At 42.9% G+C, this 25877-nt stretch overlaps 1 protein-coding gene across 1 annotated transcript; it reads left to right on the top strand.

Annotated features, from left to right (window-relative positions):
- The first annotated feature begins 208 nt into the window (after positions 1-208).
- On the top strand, positions 209-25494 carry LOC138592483 (mothers against decapentaplegic homolog 6-like). Its single transcript, XM_069663306.1, has 4 exons — positions 209-1570; positions 3755-3808; positions 4182-4259; positions 24535-25494. Exons 1-4 carry the CDS (start codon positions 826-828, stop codon positions 25185-25187), a joined length of 1530 nt encoding a protein of 509 aa, XP_069519407.1. The 5' UTR covers positions 209-825; the 3' UTR covers positions 25188-25494.
- Positions 25495-25877: the final 383 nt, after the last annotated feature.

Below are 25877 nucleotides of genomic sequence, written 5' to 3'. Positions count from 1 at the left end.
TGAAAGAGTTTTATTTTGAAAATCAGAGCCGAATAAGGCTGTTTTACTCTGTCTGGCTTGACCCTAGTGTGTGTGCAGGAGCATGTGTGCGTGTTGCTGTGTGGGTTTGTGTGTGTGTTCGTGTGTGTATGTGTGTGTGTGCGTCCGAAAAGGACTCTGAGGGGAGTGGAGAGTAATTCCAGCTCTCTTTAAAACAACTTCTCAGCACGGAATCCGTCCCGGAGTTTGGCTCTGGAGTCCCCGAACATCTCTGCTTTATCCCGGGACTGTGCAGCGGGATTACTGCTTCTGACACAGCGACAGAAATCACCGGAATTCCAGCGTTGTGAGGATATATTTCGGGGTGAAGGAAGGATTTCACGGATCGAGGGGTTCACGGAGCTCAAGCAGAAACTCTGGGAAAGTTTTTGGATTAATGTTCCTGATGCTCTTTTTGTGAATGTAAACTGAGACTGCTCTGTGAGGGTTTAACTATGGTCTGTGGATTGTGTGCGGGATCTCCTGAGTGTTGGGGAGTTGAAGGCTTTGTGAGAGGGCTGGCAAAAGTTGTGGCTTAATTGAGTTGGCGACAGCAGGTCACTGAGCAGTGACTGTGTGGAGCCTTCTCCCTCTGCAGACTTTTGGAGATGTTTAACGCAGCGCATGGTTGAATCTTTCTTTCTAATGCTGCTGGAGAGCCACGAAACGGTGACCACCGGCTGCGCCTGCTGTGCGCACCGTGCACAGACCCTTAGTCCTGCGCAGAGAAGAGTGTAAATCGATGTGGCATCTCCCGGGACCCGGACGGGACCGACAGGACGCATCCAAAACTGTCTAGGTTGTCGTATGTTCAAGTCGAGACGCTCAGGTCTTGTACGGCGACTCTGGAGAAGCCGTCTGGTCACCGAGAGCGACGGGCGGGATGGAGGCAGAAGAGGTGAGGGAGGACGGACCGGTCCGTGTGGCAGACACTCAGGAAAGCTCCACAGGCACGAGCAGCGGTCGGTGACACAGACTGACCCGGCTCCGGGACTCACGGGGGAGGCTGGAGAGCTGACGGAGAGCGCAGAGAGGGAGGAAGAGGAGCAGCCGGACGATGACCGGGGTGCCATGTGCGTCCCGGAGCACAGAGGCTCCCGGCGAGGACAGGAGGGCGACAGTAGGACGGTGACGTGTTGTTTGTTTGGAGAATGGGATCTCAGACCTCGGAGCCCTTATTGGGCCCCGAGAAAAGACGGAGGGGGCCCTTGTCAGAGCGCACCGAGGCATGCGGGGCTGCAGGAGGAGGAACTGGCGAGTACTGCTCATGCTTTTCTGAAAAAACTAAAGGAGAGGTCTCTGGACGCGCTGGTGAAGGCTGTGGAGGCCAGAGGAGGGATATCCAGCGAGTGCGTGATGGTGCCGAGCGCTGAGCTGCGCCTCGGTGCTCATCAAGTCTCCCCACAGTCTCTCCTGTGTAAGGTGTACCGCTGGAGCGACATGCAGCTCTCTGCACGGCTCAAAACACTGAGCCACTGCCAGAGCTTTGGCGCAGAGGACAGCGCAAAGGTGTGCTGCAACCCCTACCACTACAGCCGCCTCTGTGGGCCAGGTAAGGACGTAAACATTGTGGGGGCTGTGGTGGGGGGCTAGAAGAGACTTTCCCCATAAAGAAAAGACATGTGAGGGGTCAGATGTATTAGAAACAGCTGGACATAAAAGTAAACAAACCCGTGTTATTCTTTAAGCATCACTGAAAGGAAACCGTCCTTAAGGGGGCCCTGGGACTCCATCAAGGCCCAAAGTCAGATGTAGGGCCTTGCAGATACTTGTTCTCTTAAAGAGAAGATGATTTAATCAAACTTATTTGAGCTTAATGGGACATATAGTTTATAAACGTTAATGTTACTGGGGATTTCCTGTAAACATGAGAGGTGTTTGCCTGAGGCCTGCAGCTAAATAAGAATGTTTTTAGTGTTGATTTAAGTCTCAAACAACGTCACAACCTACGAAAAAGTTATTTCTGTTTCATCAATTATCCCTAATGAAGTCATCTCACTTTCCAGGCGTGTTAATGGAGCACAGATTCATCACAACTTAAAGCTAAACTCTGAACCCACTGACAATAAAATCCCACTGACACTCTTGTTTTACAGCCTCTCATACACTTTTATAATGTCACTACACTCTGCAGCTTTTACTTTGGTAAAACATTACTTTGATTTCCTCTCCACATTCCAAACACATTACACACTTGATTTAAATTTGCGCAAAACTTCGCTGCTTCCCACATCATCCAATTGAAGGTCGCTCTCAAGTTGCACTTAGGCTCTTTTTTCTCTGACAAGGAGGTCCTCCTCTTGTTATTTAGGTGAAGGAGTGCCGATAATATACAGTTTGCATAGTGCTGGCGCCAGACTGACTCGCTGGGTATCTGACTGACTGAGGACTCCGGCAATTACTGGCTCTGCTCTTAAAGGGGCCGCAGCCGCAAAAGCAGGTCCACTGTGGACTGAAGGGACGATCCCTGCAGCAGCAGCAGAAACAGCAACACTGCTGAGTTTATGGTGCTGTTTTTACACACAAGTCCTCCTCAGAGTCTTATGTCTCAGCTGAAAAGAAAGATACAGTCTTGGAGGAAATATCTGCAGGTTCAGATCAGATTGGACTTTAGTTATGATGAATGATGACAGGTTCAAAAGACAAACAGCTGAATGCAGTCATGTGCAAGTTGTTCCACAGCTTCAAGGACAGGGTTTTCAAAATCAGAATTATGAATATATACTTTTATTCTTTTATCTGAAACTTTTTATTTTACTCATAGAGCTTTATGTTTAATTGAGTTGTAATTCAGCCAGGAGTCAAAGCAGTCTCTTTGCACGGCTGCATACAGATACAGACTAAAAAAGTTTGGAATATACTAAATGAAATCATATTTTGAAGAGTAGCAATATGCTTGTATTAGAATATACATAACATAATCTGGTGTTTCATTTACACAGTTTCTCATATGCTGGTTAAAAATGTCACCATATATACAGTGACTGTTAAAATAAGGAACATTTAGAAGTGATGATAAAGAGAGTAGGGATCATTCTTATTGAGGTACCTTGAAAGGTGCTTGGATTCTGCTCATAATCATCTGTATAAACCAGGATTATCATTATCTTTACAGAAGCAGGTGGATTTAACGGTCTAGCTGAAGAAGAAAGACTTTGTTTGATATGTGATTTAGACGAGACTGAAGATGATTTTATGTTCATTACGATGATGACAGGGCTCTGGTAAAATGTCCTTGAGTTTTTCTCAGTGGATGATAATAAGAAACTTTCACTGTGTGTCAGGAAGGAGACGTTTTTTAATTTCCAGTGGTAAGGACAGAAGATTTAAGAAGGTGCCGCCTTGTGTGTTGAAAGTTTATCCGATGACTTGATTCCCTGTTAGGGTCTAGCACTTGTATGTTCATGTCAGGATAACAGATACATTGAATCATAATCAGTTTTTATGTAGTATGCGGGCACATGCAAGAAATTTCACTCCAGTTTTTCTTAACTCTCAATGTACAGACACACAAGTTGACATGTTACACTTAAATCTACAACTGGTAGTGTATAAGACATGGTACCACTTCAGATGTCTGTTGCTCAGTTGATAATGTAGGATTAATCAGAATCAGTAATACTTTATTTATCCCTGAGGTTGCTCTGATACAGAGAGAAGCATGAAGAATTACGTCAAATACGTACATAAATGTATCCATCCTTAAACTTAACCTTGACTTCTGTTGTGTTTCCAGAGTCGCCTCCTCCCCCGTACTCTCTGTCCCGTTCAGAAGAACACAAGCCACTGGGTGAGTATGGGAAACAGGCGACCACACTCACAAAAAATAACAGGGTCATATTTTCAGAGTGGAAACGGAGATAATGTTGCTTGTGTTGAAAGTGACACAAAGCCTTACCTGTGCTCATCTTCCCTTCTGATGAGCAGGACATCTAGAGTTTAGAACTGTGAGGTGTATTCATGCAAACAGGCAGTCTGCTCCACCGTCTGGGGACTGAATTAAAGATAAAACAGCCTCACATTTCCCTACCAAACAACCTAAAAGTGAAGAAATATTTGCAGTTTTTTAAATAAAAAGTCCTCCAATTGGGAATCGAGAATATTCTGCATCTCTGTTGTCGAGTCGAATCTGTATCTCACTCTCCTTCTTCTGTGTTTTCCAGACTCTTCTCTGTCTTACACTGAAACTGTGCCCCCCCTCTCCTCCAGTCCGCCTCACATTACGCCGACAGACTACACAGGTGAGTTACCTGCATCGTGGCCGCAGGAGTACATGCACATTGTGCGAGGCGGGAGTTTGCTCCTGCAGGGATAACATGTTGAGAGTGGACTTTGTTTTCCTTGAGAATGAACTAATAGGTTTGGAGGCACAAATGGAAAAAGTTTTCTGACTTGCATGAGTGTGTTTGCACTTACAGACACGCACACACACTCGGGCATGCACGCACACATCGCGTGCATCCTCTCTAATTGTTTGCATAAAAGGGTAAATCACATTTGCTGGTGTTATTATTTTGTGCTGTCCTTCCGACTTTCAAAGGCTCTTAAAGACAACCAAAAACTCTTCTGCATAAAGCTTCTATTGTCGGAGCTTCATGGAGGGCTCGGTGGGGGTCTGGGGTCTCTCACTATCTAGATGCCACAGCAGTGTAGCCTTTCTGTCTCTCTCTCCCCGTCTCTCTCTCTCTCTCCCTGCGCTTTCTCCGCAGCAAAAATATTTCACTGGGATGAAGCTGCAATAAGATCCCCGTGCATACTCCCAACCACCCATCCCCCTCTTTCCCTCTTTCTTCCCTCAAATCCCTCCATTCCTCTCGGCAATTGAGCAGTGGAAAGAGGCTGGCATTTTGGGGGCGGGGGAGCCGAACTGCTCTGATGAGGCGGAGGTGTAGAGTTTTGTGTGCGTGTGTGTGTGTATATGTGGAAAGGAGGGGGGGACTGAGGGCTGCGTTTGGACAGGAAACAGCCCCCTCTAGATGATGAAACTGGAGCTTTATTTGTTTACGTGCTGGGGTCGGGTGGAGAGGTCCTCGTAGCGTTAGAAGAAACCCACAAACCCACTCGATCAAGCCTCCCCGGGCTCACTTGTGGACGGTGTTGAAAGGTGAATGGGCACCTATAAAGTCTGTGTAGTGTAGTCGCGGCGTCACTGATCTGTCTGAGGAGGCAACAGAAGTCCAGTTAGACTTTCTTGGGTCAGTTTATCTGTTGTGTCCAGAGATTAACGTGAGCCTCTTTGTTGAAGGTCATGTTTAAAGAAGTTTTTGAGCTGTATGTTTTACATGTTTTAAGAGCAGGGCCGTAACAAGCTTTGGAGAAATACTGAGGTCATAAGCGCTCCAAAGGCACACACGTTTTGACCCCTAGTTTAACACTTTTTTTTTTTAAAAGTTGCCTTACTTGCTTGAATTATTCTTTCTTGGCTTTTTATTTCCAAACATGATTGTTAAATTACGTTTGCAAGCCTTCTGCACACTGTCAAGGATCAAATTTGGAGTGCTGAAAACATTTATTTTTACTTTTAGTGACATATAAGTGGTCAAATTAATACACCAAGTCCAAAACTAACTTTGAAAACACCTTTTTCTATTTGCAGAATGTAAACAGGCCCCAGGGTATGTTAGCACACAAACTCAGAGGCTGTTAGGAAGGTTTTTTTGTGTCCACCAGGAGCTTGAGTTAAAGTGATAATCTCAAAGATTTTCATGTAAATAAATGTCTGTTCAGTCACAATCTATCGCTGAATGAGTTTACACAATGGTGATTGAGCCTATGGCCCACTGATGAAGGTATTATTACAGACTGGGTGTCTGGTGTGACTTTTGCAGAGAAAAATCACAAGTGGCGCCCAGTTAGTGACGTGTTTTCCATCAGCCAGCAGTGGTTGGTCTGCCAGAGAGGGTAGGCGGAGCTAAGCGGCTGCTTTTCCGCTCTCTGCAAGTCTTACGAGTAAACAGTAATCTACTATGGCTGAACAAACAAAGAAAAGATCGATGACTACAGATACAACTTCAAAAATAAGTGAAAATCCAAAGAAAAAGAAACAAATTTGGACGCTCAGATGAAGGCAAACAGTCTAAAAAGGAAAGCGACCGTCAGCGAGGAAAATCAAGAGTTACAACCGGAGCCAACCGTGGACGTCACACATGCAACACTGTCTGGATATCTGTGTGCTCCCACAATTACTGTGTATCACCATAGGTGCTGCCAAAGAGAACCAAACTGAGATCTTGAGATTATAACTTTAAATCAGAATATGAATTTGGCTTGAAGTAGGTTTACATGCAAGGAATTTGTTTTGGTGCAGAACAATAAATGTAGAACAGAATAAAAACAAAGAACAAGTAAACAGCACAACTCCTACAGGAAAGAAACTTATCAATGAACAATGAAAATGTCAAAGAGAATATACAATATATACATACATCTGTCTGGAATGTGTAGTAGAAAAAATAATTACTTAAATGAAAAATCAAAAGCTGTCTTTTTTCCCTTTGAACCCCGTTAAACTCAAGGAACAATCAAGAAACTTCATGGTGATTTACACAGAAAAAACAAGGACTCAAAGTGTTGCTCTCTGAAGTTCTGTTTAAAACAGTCAGAGTCACAAGTCGATCAAGAGTCGAGTTTTATGTTGTGATTTTAAACCATCCCCTCGCTGAGCATTAACAGAAGGTTCCTCCTTTTGTCTGCGTGTTGAAGTGAGTGGAAATAGATCCGTTTTTCTTACGAGATGTGTTGGACTGAGTGTGTTTGTGTGTGTGTGGTCTCTGATCCCCTGCCCCCCACACCAGAACGCTGGAGCCGAGAACCGGAGCTCAGGCCAAGAGCATGAGCAGCACAGAGACTTGGCAAAACAGAAGCAGTGAAAAAAAAAAAAAAAAAACCCTGCGTGTAGCTTTTGTCGTAAACTTTTACAGGTTATTCGGCTCCTCTTTTGAGCTACAGCTGGTTTAATAACAGGAAATAAGCCGAACATGAAGCTCGTATCAAAGAATTGTCTGCAGCTTACCAAAGCCCTTGATGTTTGTTAGCTCTTTAAAGAGTGTAAACGAGTCTCTTTTTGTGCAGGTGATCCTTTGGCATATCATCTAAAGCCTGTGATGTTTTCTTTAGAACAAAAACAAGCATTGAACGTGTTCTCCGCCACTTCAGCATCTTTTTTATTCCTTTTAAAGCGGCTGTGTACCCGAGCTTTAAGGGGAGGAAAAAAGGCCGCAGCAGCAGCAGCAGGGTGTGGTCCATACATACCTTTGCCCCGGCCTCTTTTATCATTCGATCAGTTAACGTTCCCTTTAAACCGCAGCTAACAGGCCCGCTTTGAAAAGGGAAATGTCTACTGGAAGTTTGGTAGACTTGTATCTGCTCGGACCGTCCCTCTGTGACTCCAACAAAACGTGTCATTCAGCTGCTTATTGTCAGCGTTCGTGTGTGCGTGTGTGTGTGTGTCACAGGGAGGCAGAGAGGGAGGAATTTCTGCCTGACTCACTGATAAGATCGTCTCAGAGTACTCACATAGGGGTTCTATCAGGACAAAACACACACACACAGACACACATGTATAAACACACGGTCACCTATCACGCGATTTGTTGAAACGGAGGCAAAGTTCTGCTTTTTTTAACCTTCATAGTTGATGTATAACAAACTGCTGCACGTCTGCTGTGAAGTGTATTTAAAACAGCTGTTGTTGCCTTTACACATCATTAGATTTTCTGCTTTATTTTCTACTTTCTGCGTTACATTCAAAGCTGTACCAGACTCAGCATTTAGTTGTCTGAATCAGATTTGGCTGTTGGTTATAAAACTTCGACTATTTCCTCCTTTTTTTTTCTCATACATGGGCCACACCGGACTCCAATATCAGCCTTCTTGAGTCTCGCGTTTTACCTTTAAGACGCATATTTTTTCGGTTACCAACAAGTGCTGACTGAGAACCAAACATTAAAGCATTTAAGGCAATTTCTTTTTAAGTGTTTCAAGTTCAGACAGTTTATAATCATCTCTAACTGGATACATGATTTTACTCAATAAGTTCAGCTCACAGCCCCTGAAGCTTCACCAAAGAGCCTTTGAGAAACACTGATTTTTAATGTCAAACTGCTTTTTCAGTGTTTTTACTCATTCAAGTTACCAGGTCTGTTTCTTGTGGGGAAGAAGAGACCTTTGTGGATAATTCGGCTCTGGATAAAAACCTTGTTAACTATAAAAATAAGGTATCTAAACACAAGCTGAGCCCCTATAGGAACAAGCTAGCAGCAGCTCAGTTTGCAGACCCTCCTAAATTCCTGTAGCTGCCAACGTGAGAGTCGGAAAATCCCCCAACTTTATTCAGTGTTTCTATTGGTTTAAATATTCAGGTGAATTTGTTTTGAACACAATTACAAAGATTCCATGTGACTGATTATTTGAATTATTGACCTTTAACCCTGACTATTGTTTGCCAGCACTCAAATGTTATGACTGTATTGGCATTGATAGTCATTTGGCCGTAAGAGTTGATGCTGATATTCATGAACCTGAAATATTTCGTGACTTTTATATAAAACAAATAACAGGACATAATATATAGGCTATAAATTATGGTAGTAATGCTTCCAAAATGAGTTCCTGTCAGCCTCAGATGCACTCTGACATTATAGCTTACATAAGACGCTAATATAGCATTGTCCCAGGCGTCTAACTCACCGCCCACATCTCTGATGCAGCTGCTCTGGTTGTTGTTAGCTGACTTGTGCAATAAAAACTAGTATGTTGGCTTTTTATTCGTTGTCAAAAGCAATAAATTATCTCCTCCGAGCCATAGCGGCTGCAGGTTCAACTCGATAAAATGAAACAAAATACGCTTCCTTTCAAATAGAAATCAACTAACATGAACACAAAGTCAGACCGAAGTCTGTGAAGTTCTCGGTCATCCAGGTCATGGTAATTTGAAGCTAAATCCAAAAGGCAACTTGACTTGGTTGAAGTTTTTGAAGACGTTTCACTTCCCATCCAAAAGTCTTCTTCAGTTCTAACTGACTGGTGGGCGGAGCTAGAGGAGCTCAAGGCTTATATTTCTAGCTTCGTCCATCAGCCAGTTTAGACCTGAAGAAGCCTTTTGGATGAGAGGCGAAACGTCTTCAAGAACTTCAACCAAGTCCAGTTGCCTTTTGGATTTAGCGTCGAAGCACATCAGGCTGATTTGCAAGCTAAGCTACTATGCTAGAATTACAATGCTAATTGTTATTATGCTAACTAGGGCTGAACAATTAATCGAAATTTAATAGAGATCGAAACATGACCTGCTGCAATTTTCAAATCTCAGGAGGTGCATTATTTATTAAAGGTGACATGTGTGTGAAAATACCATTTAAATTTAAATACTGTGCTGCAGAGATGTTCTGGCCTCCACGTCATACACAGACTTAAGTATCAGATATCTTTGTTTGGTACAGATCCCTGCAGAAAACACACCAGAATCATTTTATATGTTTTTCAATGAAAATGAGAAAAATGATCATTAAATTTAATATTGCAAATCATATTGAAATCGCAATATAAGTCAAAATAATCACAATTAGATATTTTTTCAAAATCTTTCAGCCCTGATGCTACCTGTATGCATGTTAATGTCCACAGACAGAGACGTCCAACTAATGCTTAAACCATTAATTTTTCCTTGAGCAACAAATGAATAGCTCTTAATCAGCAGGTTTAGTTACATATAAAGAAAGTGTAAATGCTATAATTTAATTTGTAATAAGCTGAATCAATAGATTATTCTTTTTAAATTAGATTTAACCTCGTTGTTTCTTCTTAATCTCTTTTCACCTCGAAGACGATATGATGCAACACAGAAATTCCCCGCGTGTAATTAGAACAAGAAGGCTGAACGTGTCGGTGTTTTCCCTGCAACTGCTCATATAAGCAGTCTGTGGAACAAAGTCAATTCTGATATGACTTAAATATAATTAAGAAACTCATAAAAACAAGTTTATTATTTGCAAACAAGGTTACATTATTGATAAAAGGGTCTAAAAGTCGTAAAAGTTGTTGAGAATCAGCGTTTTCACTTGATGGTTTAAAGTCTTGTTTTCCATGATTTCACTCTGCGATTGCGTTTGACGACTCACACACAGCATCCTTGATGTTGCAACATGACATCATTGCACTCGTCCAGCAACCGTCCACCTTGTTGTCATTAGTCTCGGGCTTTCAAACATGTGGGAACGAGTAAAGCAATGATACTTAATGCACATTAGTGTGGCCTGGATGCTCTGCAGTAAGACAAGAAGACTGCTCCCTCTCTGCCCTCACTAATCATATTTTGGTGGCTTGTTTGCTTAAGCAGAGCAAGGTATCAGCCAAACATCCTGTCTCAAAGCCCTGTCTGCACTCGCTGCAGCATTAACCCCATGAATCGGCCCTTTGACTGATGGGGCACGGCCCAGGAATGTTGGGAAATTGGGAAGGTGAGGGGGAGCGGGGTCTCGCAGCGAAAGAGGAGGGAGGGGGATAAGGGGGTCTGCCTCCTGAGAGTGACATCTGATACATGTTTGAACATATCGCCGTTAATACTTAAGAAACGCCGAGCGGAGCCGACATTCTTGGCAGAGAGGAGGACAGGTTTAAGAGTGTGAGCGCTGCGTGCTGTTTTAGTGAGTTTAGTGCAGAGAGTGTGAAGCCTTCACGGTCCGGGCTGGTGACACAGTTGGACGAGGATTTGGAAATTATTTACAGAGCTGAAGTAAAGATTTGACTCGCAGGAGCAGGAATATTAAATGAGACACTTCTGCAGAGCCAAAGTTTCAATACTGTGTCAAAGTCCTGCGATGTGGAAGTCGTGCAAAGGCCGAAAGTAAACACACATTTTCCTGCGTTCAGTGAGAATCTCTCTCCGTCTCAGTCTGGCCGGGTCCTCTCAGTGACCTGAACCTCCAGCCTGTTTGCTGGCACGCGTACAACACTTGCTCTTATGCCTGACTGAGACACATTAGACTATGGAATTCAACATCAAGTGCTGGCCCATTAACCATTTGCCATTTCCTCACATATTTTCCACCACGGCTCTTTTTCACTACGAGCAGGGTATGCAGCTAAGGACGCAGTGCATAACTCACCCAGAGCTCTTATTTTGAAGGTTGTTTTTTTCCTCAATACCAGAATGTCTCCAAGAAATTAAGTTTCAATGCAACTAATTTGCATTGATTAATTTCCCAGGTCACAGGTGTCAAAGTCCTGCTTTTTGTACCTCTATCATCAACCTTCCTGTAGCTTCAGTGGGACATGAATGCCCATTGCACCTTAAAAAACATGTTGCGACTGACGTAATATAGGAAGAGATTAAGTTGTGACCACAGTGATATTGGGAAAACTATTCAGTTATGTATAAACATTATTCTTGGAGGCAAATTTGATTATTAGCTGTGAAATTTCAGCAACAGCAGATGATGGTTTGAATCTTTATTTTCCAAAATGGCATACAGTCAAAAAAACTCAAGTTGTTTTGTTTTTTTCCGGGCGGTAGGCAATAATCGACTTCCCGTCAAGACTTCCTTTTCCGCGTGCTGCATTGTTACAGAAAGAGAAACCGTTTTCTTGTGATTTACTTGTTATTAACGGTTCTTACCTGAAATTTCAACATCATGATGCAGATTTGTAAGAAGTAAAACTTCAAGCTTTGTCAGGTCTGTCCTCAAGAGGAGAAGAAAACTTTTAAAATGCTCGTTTGTTGAACGGAGGTCGGATTGATCTGATGCATTCGAGGAAGTCGGGAAATCTGATTGCTGAACGGCTTTCGTGACACTGCGTCAAGGGAATTTATCTCAAGTTAGATTTTAGATCTAGAACAGATTGTTAGCTAAACTTGCTGCAGATGTCTGTTGATAGAGATTCATAAGAAGATAAATCGTCGTCAGATGACGCTGCTGGGAGCCGGGATGGCATTACTGCGCATTACGTCCCGCCTGCTGTTGCTCTCCACACGGACTATTTTTCTTGCATACGCCGCAGCACTGCTGTTACACGATTGGTCAATATTACTCGGACTACAAGCGTAGTTCAAACTGAAACCAGAACACTTACCGTCCCGGAAATCGACGTGCCTGCCTACAGATCCTACATTTCTATGTAGAGTCTGTAAATAGAGATTAATCTGGTTATTAACAAATGTTAACAAAGTATTACAATAAACGAGGAGGTGAAATGTTTTGGGGAAGAGCAAAGATGAAAGATGTTTTCATGTCTTCAATCAGCACATTGGCAAGAAGTGCAGCGTGTTCAAGGTCTTCCTACATTCTTCAGACATTCTGTTGTCAGGCTGTGTCGGCTGAAAATTACAACTACATTTCAGGTCACTGTCGGCCATCGTTACGCACACAAAAACACATTGCCTGATCAGCCTGATCAATGTCTCCTTGCTAAGCTTGAACTGGTTAATTTGTGCATATTATAAGGAAATTTATATTATGTCAGTCTCTTGTTTATGTTGTCTCCATTAAATCATCACAATGAATAAAAAAAGCTGTAAACTCTGAGCTGATAAAAACTTGACACCTGAGGCTTTAATGCTGATATAAATGCTGTTGCACTGATGCACAAGGAGCTGATTTCTGCTCGAAGACGCCTCCAAACAGCCAACATGCATACTTCTAAATGCTCATGCTTCAAGTACTTCAGGGCGTCTGAGGTGCTGCTCAGTACAGACAATGATTGGTTTAGCAGGAAAGGTTATCTGATATCAACACAGAACTAAAAGAAAGCAGCAAAAACACGATTATACATTTGTTCAGTTTCTTATTTTTTCTTCGTCTTGATGCAACACAGTTTTATGCGTCGGTGTTTACCCTCATTGTGCAGTCAGAAAGGATTTGTTTACTTCAGTATGGTTAGCACATTCACGTTTTCAGACATTAAATAAGAAGTGACTCTAAATTTACCGCCCTCGACCTCTCAGAGATCTTCATGGATTTAGGAAGTTTTGCACATCAGGAGTTGCCCTGACCAGAAAGCAGAGATTCTCTCTCTTCTGCAAAATCACACTAATGTTTTGCTAAACTTTACTCCCCTTTTTCCACCCCTCGTCTTTTCCCTAACATGTTTCAGTCTTTACAGTCTCTGTCTCAGCGTTTATGTTACTCCTGCCCCTTTAGCCTCCACTGTTTGTTGTACACACATTTTTCTGTCTCTTCTCCTCTTTCCCCTTCCTTTTCTCGCCCCCTCTCTTTCAGTCCATGTATTCAGGCCATCACCATTTAAAATAAGGTTTAAATTACAGGACTGGCTGTGGCTTTCCGTTGTTCCCTCAGAGTTTTTGCCAACCCGCAATTTGGCTTTTAATGGAGTCCTGCCATGCTGCTGAACCTAAAGATTCTTTGCAGATGTCGGCGGGCTCTGACTCTGTGAGACGAAGGAAACTGTCGCCTGGGCTGCAGAGAGCGCTGAGTTAAGGCTGGAGGAAGTAATGTTTTTAGTTTTTTAGGTGATGTAGCAGCTTGTTGGTGGTGAGAAGGAACAATTGTGTCAAATAAGGTCTCACTGTCTGACGCTGATGGGGACTGTGAGACTGTAGAAACACGCACTCTCTTCTTTCAACTTTGAGTAACCGGTCTTGAAAACTGCCAACGCATGAATGCAACATTAATTTCAGTCATTTTTGATACTTTTCAATTAAGTTATAGTCTTTTATTTTAATCACTTAAAGCGGTAATCTCAAAGATCTCAGTTTCCTTCTCTTTGGCGGCACCTACGGCGATAAACGGTAATTGCGGGAGCACACTTCCCAGATATCCAGACAGTGTTGCATGTGTGACGTCCACGGTTGGCTTCCTTGTTAGACTGTTTGCCTTCATCTGAGCGTCGAGTTTGTTTCTTTTTCTTTGGATTTTCACTTATTTTTGAAGTTGTATCTGTAAGCATCGATCTTTTCTTTGTTTGTTCAGCCATAGTAGATTACTGTTTACTCGCAACACTTGCAGAGACCGGAAAAGCAGCCGCTTAGCTCCGCCTACCCTCTCTGGCAGACCAACCACGCGTCACTAACTGAGCGCTGCTTGTGATTTTTTCCGTGAAAGTCGCCACTGACAGCTCGTCTGTAATACTGCAAATGCATCAGTGGGCCATAGGCTCAATCACCATTGTGTTACCTCATTCAGTGATAGATAGTGACTTAGCAGACATTTATTTAAATGAAAATCTTTTTCATTACTTTGAAGTGAGTGATACACATGACTGTTAAAGAAAGCAGGTTAAAATTTAGTGTTAAAAGCCACCACTTAAGCATGTACAGGACAAATTCAGCAAAGAGATAAGAGGTACGTCTTTGTCCACAGGGGGCGCTAAAATCAAGACAGACAGCTTTAAAGAGTTGTAAATGCTTGGAAGTTTCTGAATTTTTCAAAATACAGACGTTCTCTGTTAACTCCCATTTTAGAATAACTAAACACTCCCCAGCTGACTAGATGATCTAGATGACTAGACGTCCTTTCTTATGTGCTGATCCCATCCTGTGCATGCATAAGTCGTGTTGTCTGATGAAAAAGCTCATCCTGGGGCGCTGGTTTAGCTCAGTTGGTTGAGTAGACGCCCCGTGTACAGAGGCCGCAGGTTTGACTACAGAAAAGCCCAAAAATCTCATCCTGCATGGTCTTTTACCCGTCAAATGTGTCACTCACTGAGAATCTTTGCGGCGGAAAATGTCAAAAATGCTGTTTCGGAAGTGTGCAGTTAATCGCCTTGTCTGACACCGACCTGGTGACACCTGTTTCAGGCATTACAAGTATCATCCGTTTAAATTTCAGTCTGTTTTATAAGCAGCTAAAACTGCTAGGAACTTTTAACTCAATATTGCCTCGGCTCGGTCAGGTAGCTTCTTACTCCAAGCTCTAATAAACTCTGATCAGGGCACCTGTAGTAAATTACGAGGTTAGCTACATGCTAGTGAACATAGAAGAGTGTGTAGTAGCTTTAAAGCCGTGTTTTTTCTCTGGAGTTTTGGAGAGTAAATGATCTCTCGTTTACTGATCACATTCTCATAATCAACTCTGTGATTGTATGATTGGTTGTTTTTCTTTACTCTGGAATCAAATCAGGTTTAATGTATGTGAAATGTGAAAATGGTGTATGTGTACATGCAACATGCAGAATGTGTTTGCACGTCTTTTTAAACACATTTCCACTGCGGAGCTTCGAAATGATTGCAGGTCTCACATTCCTCGCGTCACCCTCTGACTGTGTGAGTTATGCACAGTGATTGTGCATTGTATTAGTCCTGTTTTCCCATAACCGTGCGTCCACACGGCAGTTTCACATTCAGATAATTCTCCCAAATTAAGTCTGAGAAGGAATTTCATAATTCATCGTGGAACAATTGGATCTCTTCCACCAGTGATTGTGTGTAATTATGTTGTGAGGAGTGAAGGCCATATAGTGGGACCACGTGAGGACTCAATGAGAGACTTGTCAACTTGACCCCTGTAGCTGGCCGAGCGGGGGGAGGAAGTGTCGAGGAAGAGGGCCTGTCCAGGAATGTGTTGGGAGGGGAGGCCTGTCAACTGCGGCGCTCTGCTCCTCTGGGTCTGCTTACGTCTCTCTATTCAGATTTAAATCAAAACTTTATTTAATCTGTGCAAAACTAAAGAGCGACAATGTACACCCTTTCAATAATAACCTGATTTAACTCTGTGTAGCAGCTTCATGATACCTGCTTATGCGTCTCTGTAACTACAAACAGGTCATTTCTGACCTTTAGAAAAGTGTAAGCACATGTTTAGGGGTGTAAAAGGGCTGCACAGAGGCCGAATGATTTGTGATTGAGCTGCTGTGTTTGTTGATAGTGAAGACAACATGGAGCAGGCGAAAGAAAGAGCTAATGTTCCTCTTATCAAAAATGCTCAACCGATTAGCTCATGCTAATCTAGCAAAGGCATTTCCAGTTCAAACTTTGCCTTTGATGTGATTGTTTTCGCCACGCTCTCGCAGATAAAGGAAGAAATGATAAGGTATGGCAGGAATGCAGAGCAATCGATCAAACAATCTGCTATAACACTGGTGCTACAACGCTGAAGACAAGGCCTGTACATGCAAACAATAAATCACCTCATGCTGTCGCTGCTGTGACACCTTAATGTTCTGTAGAAGTACAGTTCAGGCTTCAGTCCCACCCTCCTCCTGCTTAGTTGTTTAAGTAGCTCTAAAAAAAAAAAACAGTTGCACATGTTGCACTGAAGCAAACACGGAAGTTAAGAATCAGATCAGTTAGAGACGGCTGTTTAGCGTCTCATAAAGCTATGAAGCCTTCTGGCAACGTAGTGAGCTGTTAAATGGAAGGATCACATTAGCCATCTATGTACTCCATGGTTCAGTTTTCCACAAGAAGATCAAACTTCTACATTTTACAGAGAAGCTGTTGTTATTCTTACACATAACTCCAGAATGCCTCTAAATCTTTACTTGCCTGCTGTAAATGTGGTTATCACAGTCTTCAATGGAAGGCCTTGTGTGGAGAGAATGAGACTGTTGTCATGTGCTGGCTGGAGCCTCTGAACAAAAATCTTAACACCAGCAATTTGACATGCATTTGTACTTTAGATAAAAAGTTGTTGACTCAGAGGATTTAAACAGATGTGTTATTGTGCAGCAACTCTGTGCAGTATTTAGTACATATTCTTTATCTTGAGTTAATAGAAAATGTATATAGCATAGTGTGATGACAGTTTCATGGAAGAGCATCCATCCATCCATCCATGATCTACACAGCTTATCCTGTTCAGGGTCGCGGAGGGCTGGAGCCTATCCCAGCTATCATTGGGCGAGAGGCGGGGTCACACCCTGGACTTATCGCCAGTCAGTCACAGAGACAGACAACCTTTCATGCTCACATTCACACCGACTGGCAATTTTAGAGTCACCAATGAACCTAACGAGCATGTCTTTGGACTGTGGGAGGAAGCCTGGATTCGAACTATAGGAACCGTCCAGCTGTGAGGCGACAGCACTAACCAAGTGACAGATAGTTGAAGTAGCTTGTCTAAAGATTACACTTGTGCACATTAACACATGTATTAACATGGCGATGTTGTTTTCTTTGTCTTCCAAAGAATATCATTGCACGCCATCTTTGCTTGGAGACCTGCTAGCTAACTTGTTCTTCTGGTCCTAATGAAGTCAGTAAAAGTGTTTTACCAACAAGTTGAAAGGGCTTTGTTAGATATATTCAGCTGAAGCTGGAGAGCTCGTTCAAGACACGTCCTACTCCACCAAAGTCATCACGAGACCTCCCACCATGGCGATGTAATGTACAGTATGAACAAACCACAAGCTGGACTATATTGATCCCAAACTGGGAAATAGTGGTGTCACAGCAGCAAGTTATGGAAGCAAAATAATATGGCACCTGAAAAATATAAATACACAGTAAATATGCCTTGGCACTAGAAGATAAATATGTAGGCCTACTTCAAGAAATTATAGAAAACTATAACAGAATATAATAAATATATAAGCATGAACAAAGTATAAAGGGAGATAGAGGTGTTGGTGTGCAAATACAATGTGCAAATTATTATAATGGGGTATTTATCTTTATTCTGTAGGCTAACAGTAAAGTCCTATAGAGGGAGAGGCCTACATGGAGATATAAGTGGCAATAACATGCGAGAAAGTTTACTTGTACATGTACACGTCTTAACCACTTGACCACTTGATAAAATAATCCTTTATTCCCACAATAAATAAGTGTATCCTGAAAAAATATGTACAGAACTAATAAGATAAATAAAATAAAAAAACGTTTCACCGAACTTCAGCGGAATAAATGTCAACAAGGTACAGAATCAAGTTGTTATATACACTTTATATCAGCTGAAACTAATCAGAAGCATAACTAACATAAGTACCGTTTAGCAGAATCTCCTCACTGTAATGACAAAACTACATAAAAATGTCCAGCGTTTCTATGACAACTATGACGACATGAACTTGGTATGTTGATTGATGTTCGAGACGTGACAGCAGAGTTTGTCCAGGATGCAACGATGATGTATGCAAAAAACCTGAGACATTCTTTGGCTCACGTCGTCTGGCACTTTGAAGTAGCAGCAGAGCTGCAGGAAACTGGTTACTTTCTCTCTTCCTCTTGGAGGAGCTTTCTGAACTGCCTTCCACCGAGCACGTCCTCCCAGGAATTTTACCGGCACACACAGTAACTTTCCTGTCGCTCCATCGGCCTGCAAGTTCAAGGAGTGTGCTCTCCTGCTTGTGTGGAATAATGGATCAGGAATTGCAGGGAAAGAATTGTAGTTGCAAACTGAAGCAGGCTACATCACAAGATCTACTTTACAATGGAAAAAAAGGAGAAGGAAGGAGTGTGTGTGTGTGCAGGAATGTGTGTGTGTTGTGTTTGTGAGCGAGCCCCGTTGTGTTGCTCTGTAAAGCCCATGTCTGGCGATAACGCAGCTCTCTGATGGCAGAGATAGTCGAGACGCCAGCTTAAATGTGGCTTGCTGGATTGAAGTTGCCCTGTAATGATAGTTGTCTCAAACAACACGGAACCTACCATTTGCAGCCAGGGAGGGGTGTTTCCTTCTTCCCCCCTCATTTTATTTTATTTTAATTCTACTTCTCAGAGCTTTTGGTTGAAATTTGAGGAATCAAAACAAAGCATCTCGACAATGGTCGGTAGCTGAATTCTATCCTCCCCTCTCGTCCCTCTGTCCCCCCCTACACTCCCTCCCCCCTCCTCCTCTCTCTCCCCAACCCACCCGCTTCTTTCAGCACAGTGGAAGAGTCTAATAACTGGAGGGGAATCTAATCCTTGGCACTGGATGAAAGACGAGGGTCTCCCTCCCTCCCTCCTCTCTCTTTCTCACAGTCTCTTTCTCTCTTCATTTTTTCCGTGGATGCTGGTTATGCTTGGCAGGTTCTCTCCCTCTCTCCCTCTCATTTTCCCGCTCCCTCTTTCACCCAGTCTCTCCCTCTTTTTGCTCCTCTACTTCCTTTTTTTCACCCCAACTTTCTTTCCCTCTGTGCAGGTTAAGGTTAGCAAGAGGAAGCTAGTCACCGGGAAAGCATGGAGTTTAGAGGAAAGGTTTTGAGATATGCTTGTTGAGAAGTTCCAACTGTTTTCCAACAAGTTTTTCTGTTGCATATGAAGCTACAGCTAGCAGCCGGTTAGCTCCGCGTAGCATCAGTACTGGAAACAGAGGGAAAGGGCTAGCATGATTCTGGTACAAATCTACATAATAGCGCGTCTAAAGATCAATAACTAACATGATTAACCTTGTGTGTTTAATATGTACCAAAAAAAAGTGTGGAAACGTGTACATGTTTGTGTCAGTTACTTCCTGTGGTCTTGTTGTCACACTTACAACCAATGGAGACTCTAGGAAGTCACTGCCTCCAGCTAACAAATAATCAGCCACATAACCCTGATAAAAAACCACAGTTGTGTGGTTTCTACAGCTCTGTACAAATTAAATGTAACGTGTTGATTAACGACACTTGGAAGTGGCAGTAAGCAGATTTTCCTGACTTTTGACGGAGCCAGGCTAGCTGTTTCCCTGTTTACAGTGTTTATGCTAAGCTAAGCTAACCATCCAGCCAAACGAGGGAACAAATAAGAGTTTCTAACGGTTAATTTAATATCTAATTAGCTTAGAAAGGGACAAACACAAAGAAAGACGAGGAAAAGAAAGAGGAACGATGAGCTGTGCTGTTAATGTTTGAAGTCCAGGTTCGACCGTCTGTTGGGAGCTGGCAGGAAACTGACTGTCTGACCTCTGAACTTTGATTGCCACTGCTTTATGTCAGTCCAGAACTAAACCCTGTCCACACATCTTAGCTGTGGGTTATTGTGATTTAATTACAGCGAGTTATTGATTGTATATTCGACTTATCTTCCCACCTTTGCTCAGGCCTCGAATCAAAACAGCAGTGAAGTGTAGCGGACGTTTTCGAGAGATTGGCACTAAAAGACAGTGATTTTGAAATGAAACAACAAAGGCTACTTATCTAATTGGTAAACAGAGCTGTTAAATGGTGGTCGGCTTAAACGCTTGCAGGACGCTGTAATTGCTGCCAGCCCTCACGTACAGATGCAGGCATGCGCACACACACACACACACACACACACACAGTTTTCGACTTCCTCTGCTCGAACATAAACACGCTGATAACCTCCAGTCTGAACCCGTCTTTAGAAATTCCATTGAAGAAGTCGGTCGCCCACCAGCTCCTTCCTCCCTCTCCCTCCCTCCCTTGTCATTCTCACACGAGCTCATGATACCTTTAGCTGGATGATAGCCAGACTGAGCGTGATGACACGAAAGACTGTGCCAGAAACATTACACATGGCGGGCTGTACCACTCGCGCTGTCAGACACTGGTGGAAATCATGATCGAGTGTTTTTAACTTCACAGCGTGTCAGTCAGTCTTCATGAGACTGTGGTGAGGAGCTGTCAGAGAATGAAGTCTTATTTGTGAGTTTATGAGGCTTTTAATGTTTTCTTAGAGTTTCTGGTCGTTGTCTTCATCCCTCCACGCCCCCTGAGGATGTTTAAGGACAGCTTAACATGGCAGAAAATGATAGCAATAAAGTGCATAGACAGGGATACTTGTAATCCACTTATGAAACCAAACTGTGCACAAATGCTACACATTATATACATAATTGATAACTAAGGCTCTGTGTCCACAAATGGCTTTTTTGTGCTGGTAGCGCCGTCCTCAGCGCAAAATGCCCTGGGCGCCAGCTGTGGTCACGGCGCTCTTAGACTTAAATAGTTAAACTCTTCATCAGTGTCCCTTCTCTGTCACCAACCAATCAAAATCAAGACAGAGTGGGATTAAAGATATCAACTTTGTCAACAACAATGGCGGCAACAGCAATCCTTCCGTTTTTTTGGAGGTTACAATTTCCAGGTCTATAGCCACTGCTGATCCGAGGACACGAGTCCTTTCCATCGTTTTTTACGTTTTCTTCCTAAAAAGTTCTTGAATAAAAGCAAATATTAAGCATACAGAGCGATTTCAAACAGACTTCACTACCAAGGGAAGCAGATATGCTGCCAGACAACTTTCGTAACCTCGCAACAGTAAGTGTCGGATAGAAGCGCGGACACAGGCCCTGTGGAAAAGGCCCCAGAATTGAGACACCTGTGTGATTCTGATCGATCACCGGCAGCAAGTTACTAATCAAAGTAATCCAGCGTTGTTTATTAGCAGAGAAGCAACACCTTCTTCACAGGCCCTAAATAAACAAGATCACAAATGTGCAAAGACGCACACCGGTAAATATTTAATAGTAACTTAAAAGAATGAAGTGGGCTTCTGAAGGAGCTTTATTTCCTTTCAACAACGATCAAGGTGCTTTAAGTATGACATAAATGGCACAAAGACTTAAAAGAAACATAAGACATTAAACATGGCTTTTAAAACAACAAAATAAACAGGATATAAATAAGAAAAAATAGATAAGAAGAGAGGATGAAAATCACAGTGCCTAGACTTCAATACACGTATAAAAAGCACCTTATTTAATTTGATGTTTAAAGCTTGATTGAAGAGTTCTAACAGATCTCAAGTTTTCTGGTAGTTTCCTTCAGGCATGTGGTGCAGAAAAGTTTTGGTTTCTAAACATGTATCTGCAGACGTCCCTGTTTGCTTCACATATCTGTCCTATGAAAACGGAGCGCATGGGAAACTTAAAAGCCAGGGCTTAATGCTATATTTTGTGCTGCGTCATTCATTATGTGATAGAAATTAAAGTGCACTCTGTTTAAAAAACCCTGAAAAGTCCCAGTTTGTTTTATGTCTTGGGAATTAATTTGATCATGAGCTCATAAAGCCTCCCTGTGTTTCCCCAGACATGTTTGTGTTGCCTTATTACAGGGAAGAGCAGGGCTTGTAAAAGTGTGTGTGTGTGTGTGTGTGTGTGTGTGTGTGTGTGTGAGTGTGTGTGTGTGTGTGTGAGGGAGTCAGAAAGAGATAGAGTGAGAGAAAGAGAGAGAGATCCTGCGAGCTGAGCAGCCTGCTCTCTTATTGGAGAGCTGTAAAAACTCCAGACCGCAGGAGTTGCCAGCCTGGAATTCACTAATGACACACGTGGGCCTCAGATGAGAAGTGCAATTTTGTGTGTGTGTGTGTGTGTGTGTGTGTGTGTGTGTGTAATAGTCATACTGTTTGGATCAGAAGGCCCAATTTGTGTGTGTACATGTGCTTGTGTGAGGCCCTATCTCATCATCTAGTGTGTGTGCTTGCATTGGCGCACAAACACACACATCTCCTCCTCCTCCTCCTCTTCTACCCCAACCCCCTGAAACAAAAATGGCCGCTGTGCAAACATAACACACCTAGCCTAATCTCGGCGCTGGTTTCACCCAAAAGCGGCTTGTTAGTGGAGCAGGGCCGCAGCCATCCCGGCCCCTGCTGGATGAAGAGGGGGTGCTGCTGGCTGGAAAATGAAAGGAATGGGGCCACAGGCACATGGGTCTTTAAATCCTCTGTGTCAATAGAGTCTCTGGAGCAAAATAATGGCATCACTCTGTGTGGGAGTTAATGTGAGCTGATAGCATGAGGGCTGGGGGGTCAAGGGTTCACGGGCTTGCGCTAGGTTGACAGAGAGCTGAATGCTTTCCTCCCCCCCTCACCCCCTCCTGACTCCCCTCTCCGCTGCTCTCTACCTCCTCTTTAACTGCGGACCTGAAGGAGTGTTACGGAGGGAGATGATGAGGGATGTCAGAGGAGGAAGTGGCCTGTTTAGTGTTGGCAGTTTTAGCCCGCTTCTCAAAATATTCACATGAGTGACAAGTTAAGGAGGAAACAAGGAGGGCAAAGAAACAGAGTGAAGGCAGATGCTTCCATACAGAGTTTAAGGAGGTCACTGAACAGTCTGATGAGAGTGGAAATGTTGGGAATCAACAAATTAACTTTATTTGTTTGGCACTTTTAAAAAACAATGTTTACAAAGAAACAAAATAAAACTTATGAATGATGGTTAAAGTTTTAAACTTGATCTCAGTTTCTTTCTCTTTGGCGGCACCTATGGCGATAAACGGTAATTGAGGGAGCAGTGCAACAGTGTTGCATGTGTGTCGTCCACGTTTGGCTCCGGTTTTAACTCTTGATTTTCCTCGCTGACGGTCGCTTTTCTTTTTAGACTGTTTGCCTTCATCTGAGCGTCCAATTTGTTTCTTTTTCTTTGGATTTTCACTTATTTTTGAAGTTGTATCTGTAGTCATCCATCTTTTCTTTGTTTGTTCAGTAGATTACAGTTTACACTTGCAGAGACCAGAAAAGCAGCCGCTTAGCTCCGCCTACCCTCTGTGGCAGACCAACCACTGCTGGGTGATGGAAAACGCGCCACTAACTGGGCGCCGCTTGTGATTCCATTCCGTAATACTGCAAATGCAAAGGCTTTCATCAGTGGGCCACAGGTTCAATCACTATTGTGTTACGTCATTCGGCGATAGATAGTGACTTAACAGAGATTAATATATGAGGAAGGCAAGCACAACTAAAAAAAGTAAACAGTCAGAGATGCATATGATTCAAGAGCAAATCAAAACCATCCAAATACTGCAGAGCAATCATCAGGCAGTAAATACAAGCCAACAAATTACTTTCAGAAGCAAAGGGAAACAATTATCTGCACAAACAGACATAAAAATCACTGCTAGCTTTTTCCCAATTTTTTGATTCATTCTTCACTACAGACACATCCATATATTTAGAATATTATAAATGTCTTTATTTAACATTAAACATGCATATAAACATTGTCACATACGGGAAGCAATGCAACAGCATCTAATCTGCAGCCTCTGTTTAAATATAAACAATAATTGGTATTATAGGGATGTATTTTTTTTTTCATTTTTCAATCATACAAAGTCGTCTTTACAGCCATTAGATTGCATCCCAATTGTGCGCTTCTGAGACATATGAGAGCGACGTGTTTTCTGTAACTTCTTCTGAACACTCATCTTGATCAGTTATTTCACTCATTGTTTATCTGCTGCTGTTGTGTAAATGCCTGCAGTAATGATCATTTTTTTAAATTTTGCACATTTTATACATCTTTTATCATCAATGGCCTCGGGTTTAAACATACATTTAGTGAAATTATGAGCATAGTATAAAGAAACACTTGTTTTGCATAGCCCTAAGTGGCAGTGAATTAAGTAGTCTTTTAATGATGCGTTCACCTCTTAAATCATGACACGTCTCCAATACATAATTGCACATTAGCTGCTTTTAATATGAAAAGTATTGATAATGATATGAATAATTCTGGCCCTTGTATTGTTCTTGGATTGCAACCACATTTTCTCCAGGGATGCACACCCCTCGTGCAAACAGAGAAAAGAATGAGCATCCAAACATTTAAGGCCTGCTTTCATAAAGACTTCCTCTCCTCCCATCCTCCTCCCCCCTTAACACAACATCATTCTCCTCCCTTCAAGAGGAATTACTGTCGTAAAAAATTAGCGCACTTACCAATGTAAACACTAATACGTCCTTCTCTCTTCCTTCTTCAGACACTGGTACCTCCCTCGGCTCCTCCACCACCGGTGGACATCGCTCTCACTGGTGCAGCGTTGCCTACTGGGAGCAGCGCACACGCGTGGGCCGCCTTTATCCCGCCTACGAGCCCTCGCTCAACATCTTCTATGACCTACCTCAGGGCACGGGCCTCTGCCTGGGCCAGCTCAGCGCCAACGCATACCACAGTCGCCGTGAGGACCCGGGCAGCCACGGGACATCGAGTCTTTACGGACATCCCACCCATGGAAGTGGAGGGAGTAGCAGCAGCGGCAGCAGCAGCAGCAGTGTGCAGCAGATACGCAGTAAAATTGGCCACGGCATCGTGCTGAGCCAGGAGCCGGACGGAGTGTGGGTGTACAATCGCAGCCTGCACCCCGTGTTCGTCCACTCTCCCACTCTGGACCCGCCCAGTGCTCGAGGACTGAGCGTGAGGAGGGTGATGCCGGGCTTCTCCCTCAAGGTGTTTGACTATGAGCGCTCCAGCTGGATGGCCTCACATGGCGTGAAGCCGGAGAGCCAGGAGGGGCCCTGGGACCCCCACAGTGTTCGCATCAGTTTTGCTAAAGGATGGGGCCCCTGCTACTCCAGACAGTTCATCACCTCGTGTCCGTGCTGGCTGGAGGTGCTGCTCAACAACCACAGATAGCACACACTCACTCACAGACTCCTTACCCAGTATCCTTATTGTAATCTACCTAGATTTAATATAAGATTTATATATTATATAAAATATATTATACATGTAAATACTTGAGTCCTTTTTACAATGCAATTATTTATGTATAGTGTAATGTGTATATGGACGAAATAAAAAAGGAACAAGAATATGCACTTTTCATTCTATATATGCATTACAGTTTCTCAGTGTCGTTTTACAAACAGATATAAAGTGTAAAAGAAGACAAACCTGGTTTATGTTCTCATGATTTCGCAATTCCATCAACAAGTTTGCCATACACACATTGTCAATAAAGTATTTGTATTAAATGAAGAGGTCTCCAGTGCTTCCTGAGCCATGAGTAAGTTAATATGCAGGTTAACGGTTACATAACAGGAATGGTTCAAGTCGTGGTAGGCTGGTTTTTTGTAGGCTAGCTCTTCCCCCCTGCTTGATGCTAAGCTAAGTCTTGTGGTTGTAGCTTCATATTAAAAGGACAGGTATGAGAATGATATTTGTTAGAAAATAAGTATATTTTACAAAGTGTTGAACTTTTTAATGTGTGTTTCATGTGTGTAAGTCAACCGTGTTCTGTACCAGCCAGGAGCTGCTCTGATGGTCAGGTCTGGGAGCAGTATTACACCACATTTCCACTCCACTACATGTTAAATGACACAA

Source organism: Semicossyphus pulcher, unplaced genomic scaffold, assembly GCF_022749685.1.
Source record: "Semicossyphus pulcher isolate SPU_LCO1_2020_fin unplaced genomic scaffold, fSemPul1.0.p SCAF_1, whole genome shotgun sequence".
NCBI lineage: Eukaryota > Metazoa > Chordata > Actinopteri > Labriformes > Labridae > Semicossyphus > Semicossyphus pulcher.
Note: the sequence above shows the minus strand (reverse complement) of the source record. Positions and strands in the feature narration are given on the sequence as shown.

Coding starts and splice junctions, on each gene's coding strand:
- LOC138592483 (XM_069663306.1), top strand. CDS start 826: ATGTTCAAGTCGAGACGCTCAGGTCTTGTACGGCGACTCTGGAGAAGC. Junction 3,809..4,181: donor AGAAGAACACAAGCCACTGG/GTGAGTATGGGA, acceptor TGTGTTTTCCAG/ACTCTTCTCTGTCTTACACT. Junction 4,260..24,534: donor TACGCCGACAGACTACACAG/GTGAGTTACCTG, acceptor TTCCTTCTTCAG/ACACTGGTACCTCCCTCGGC.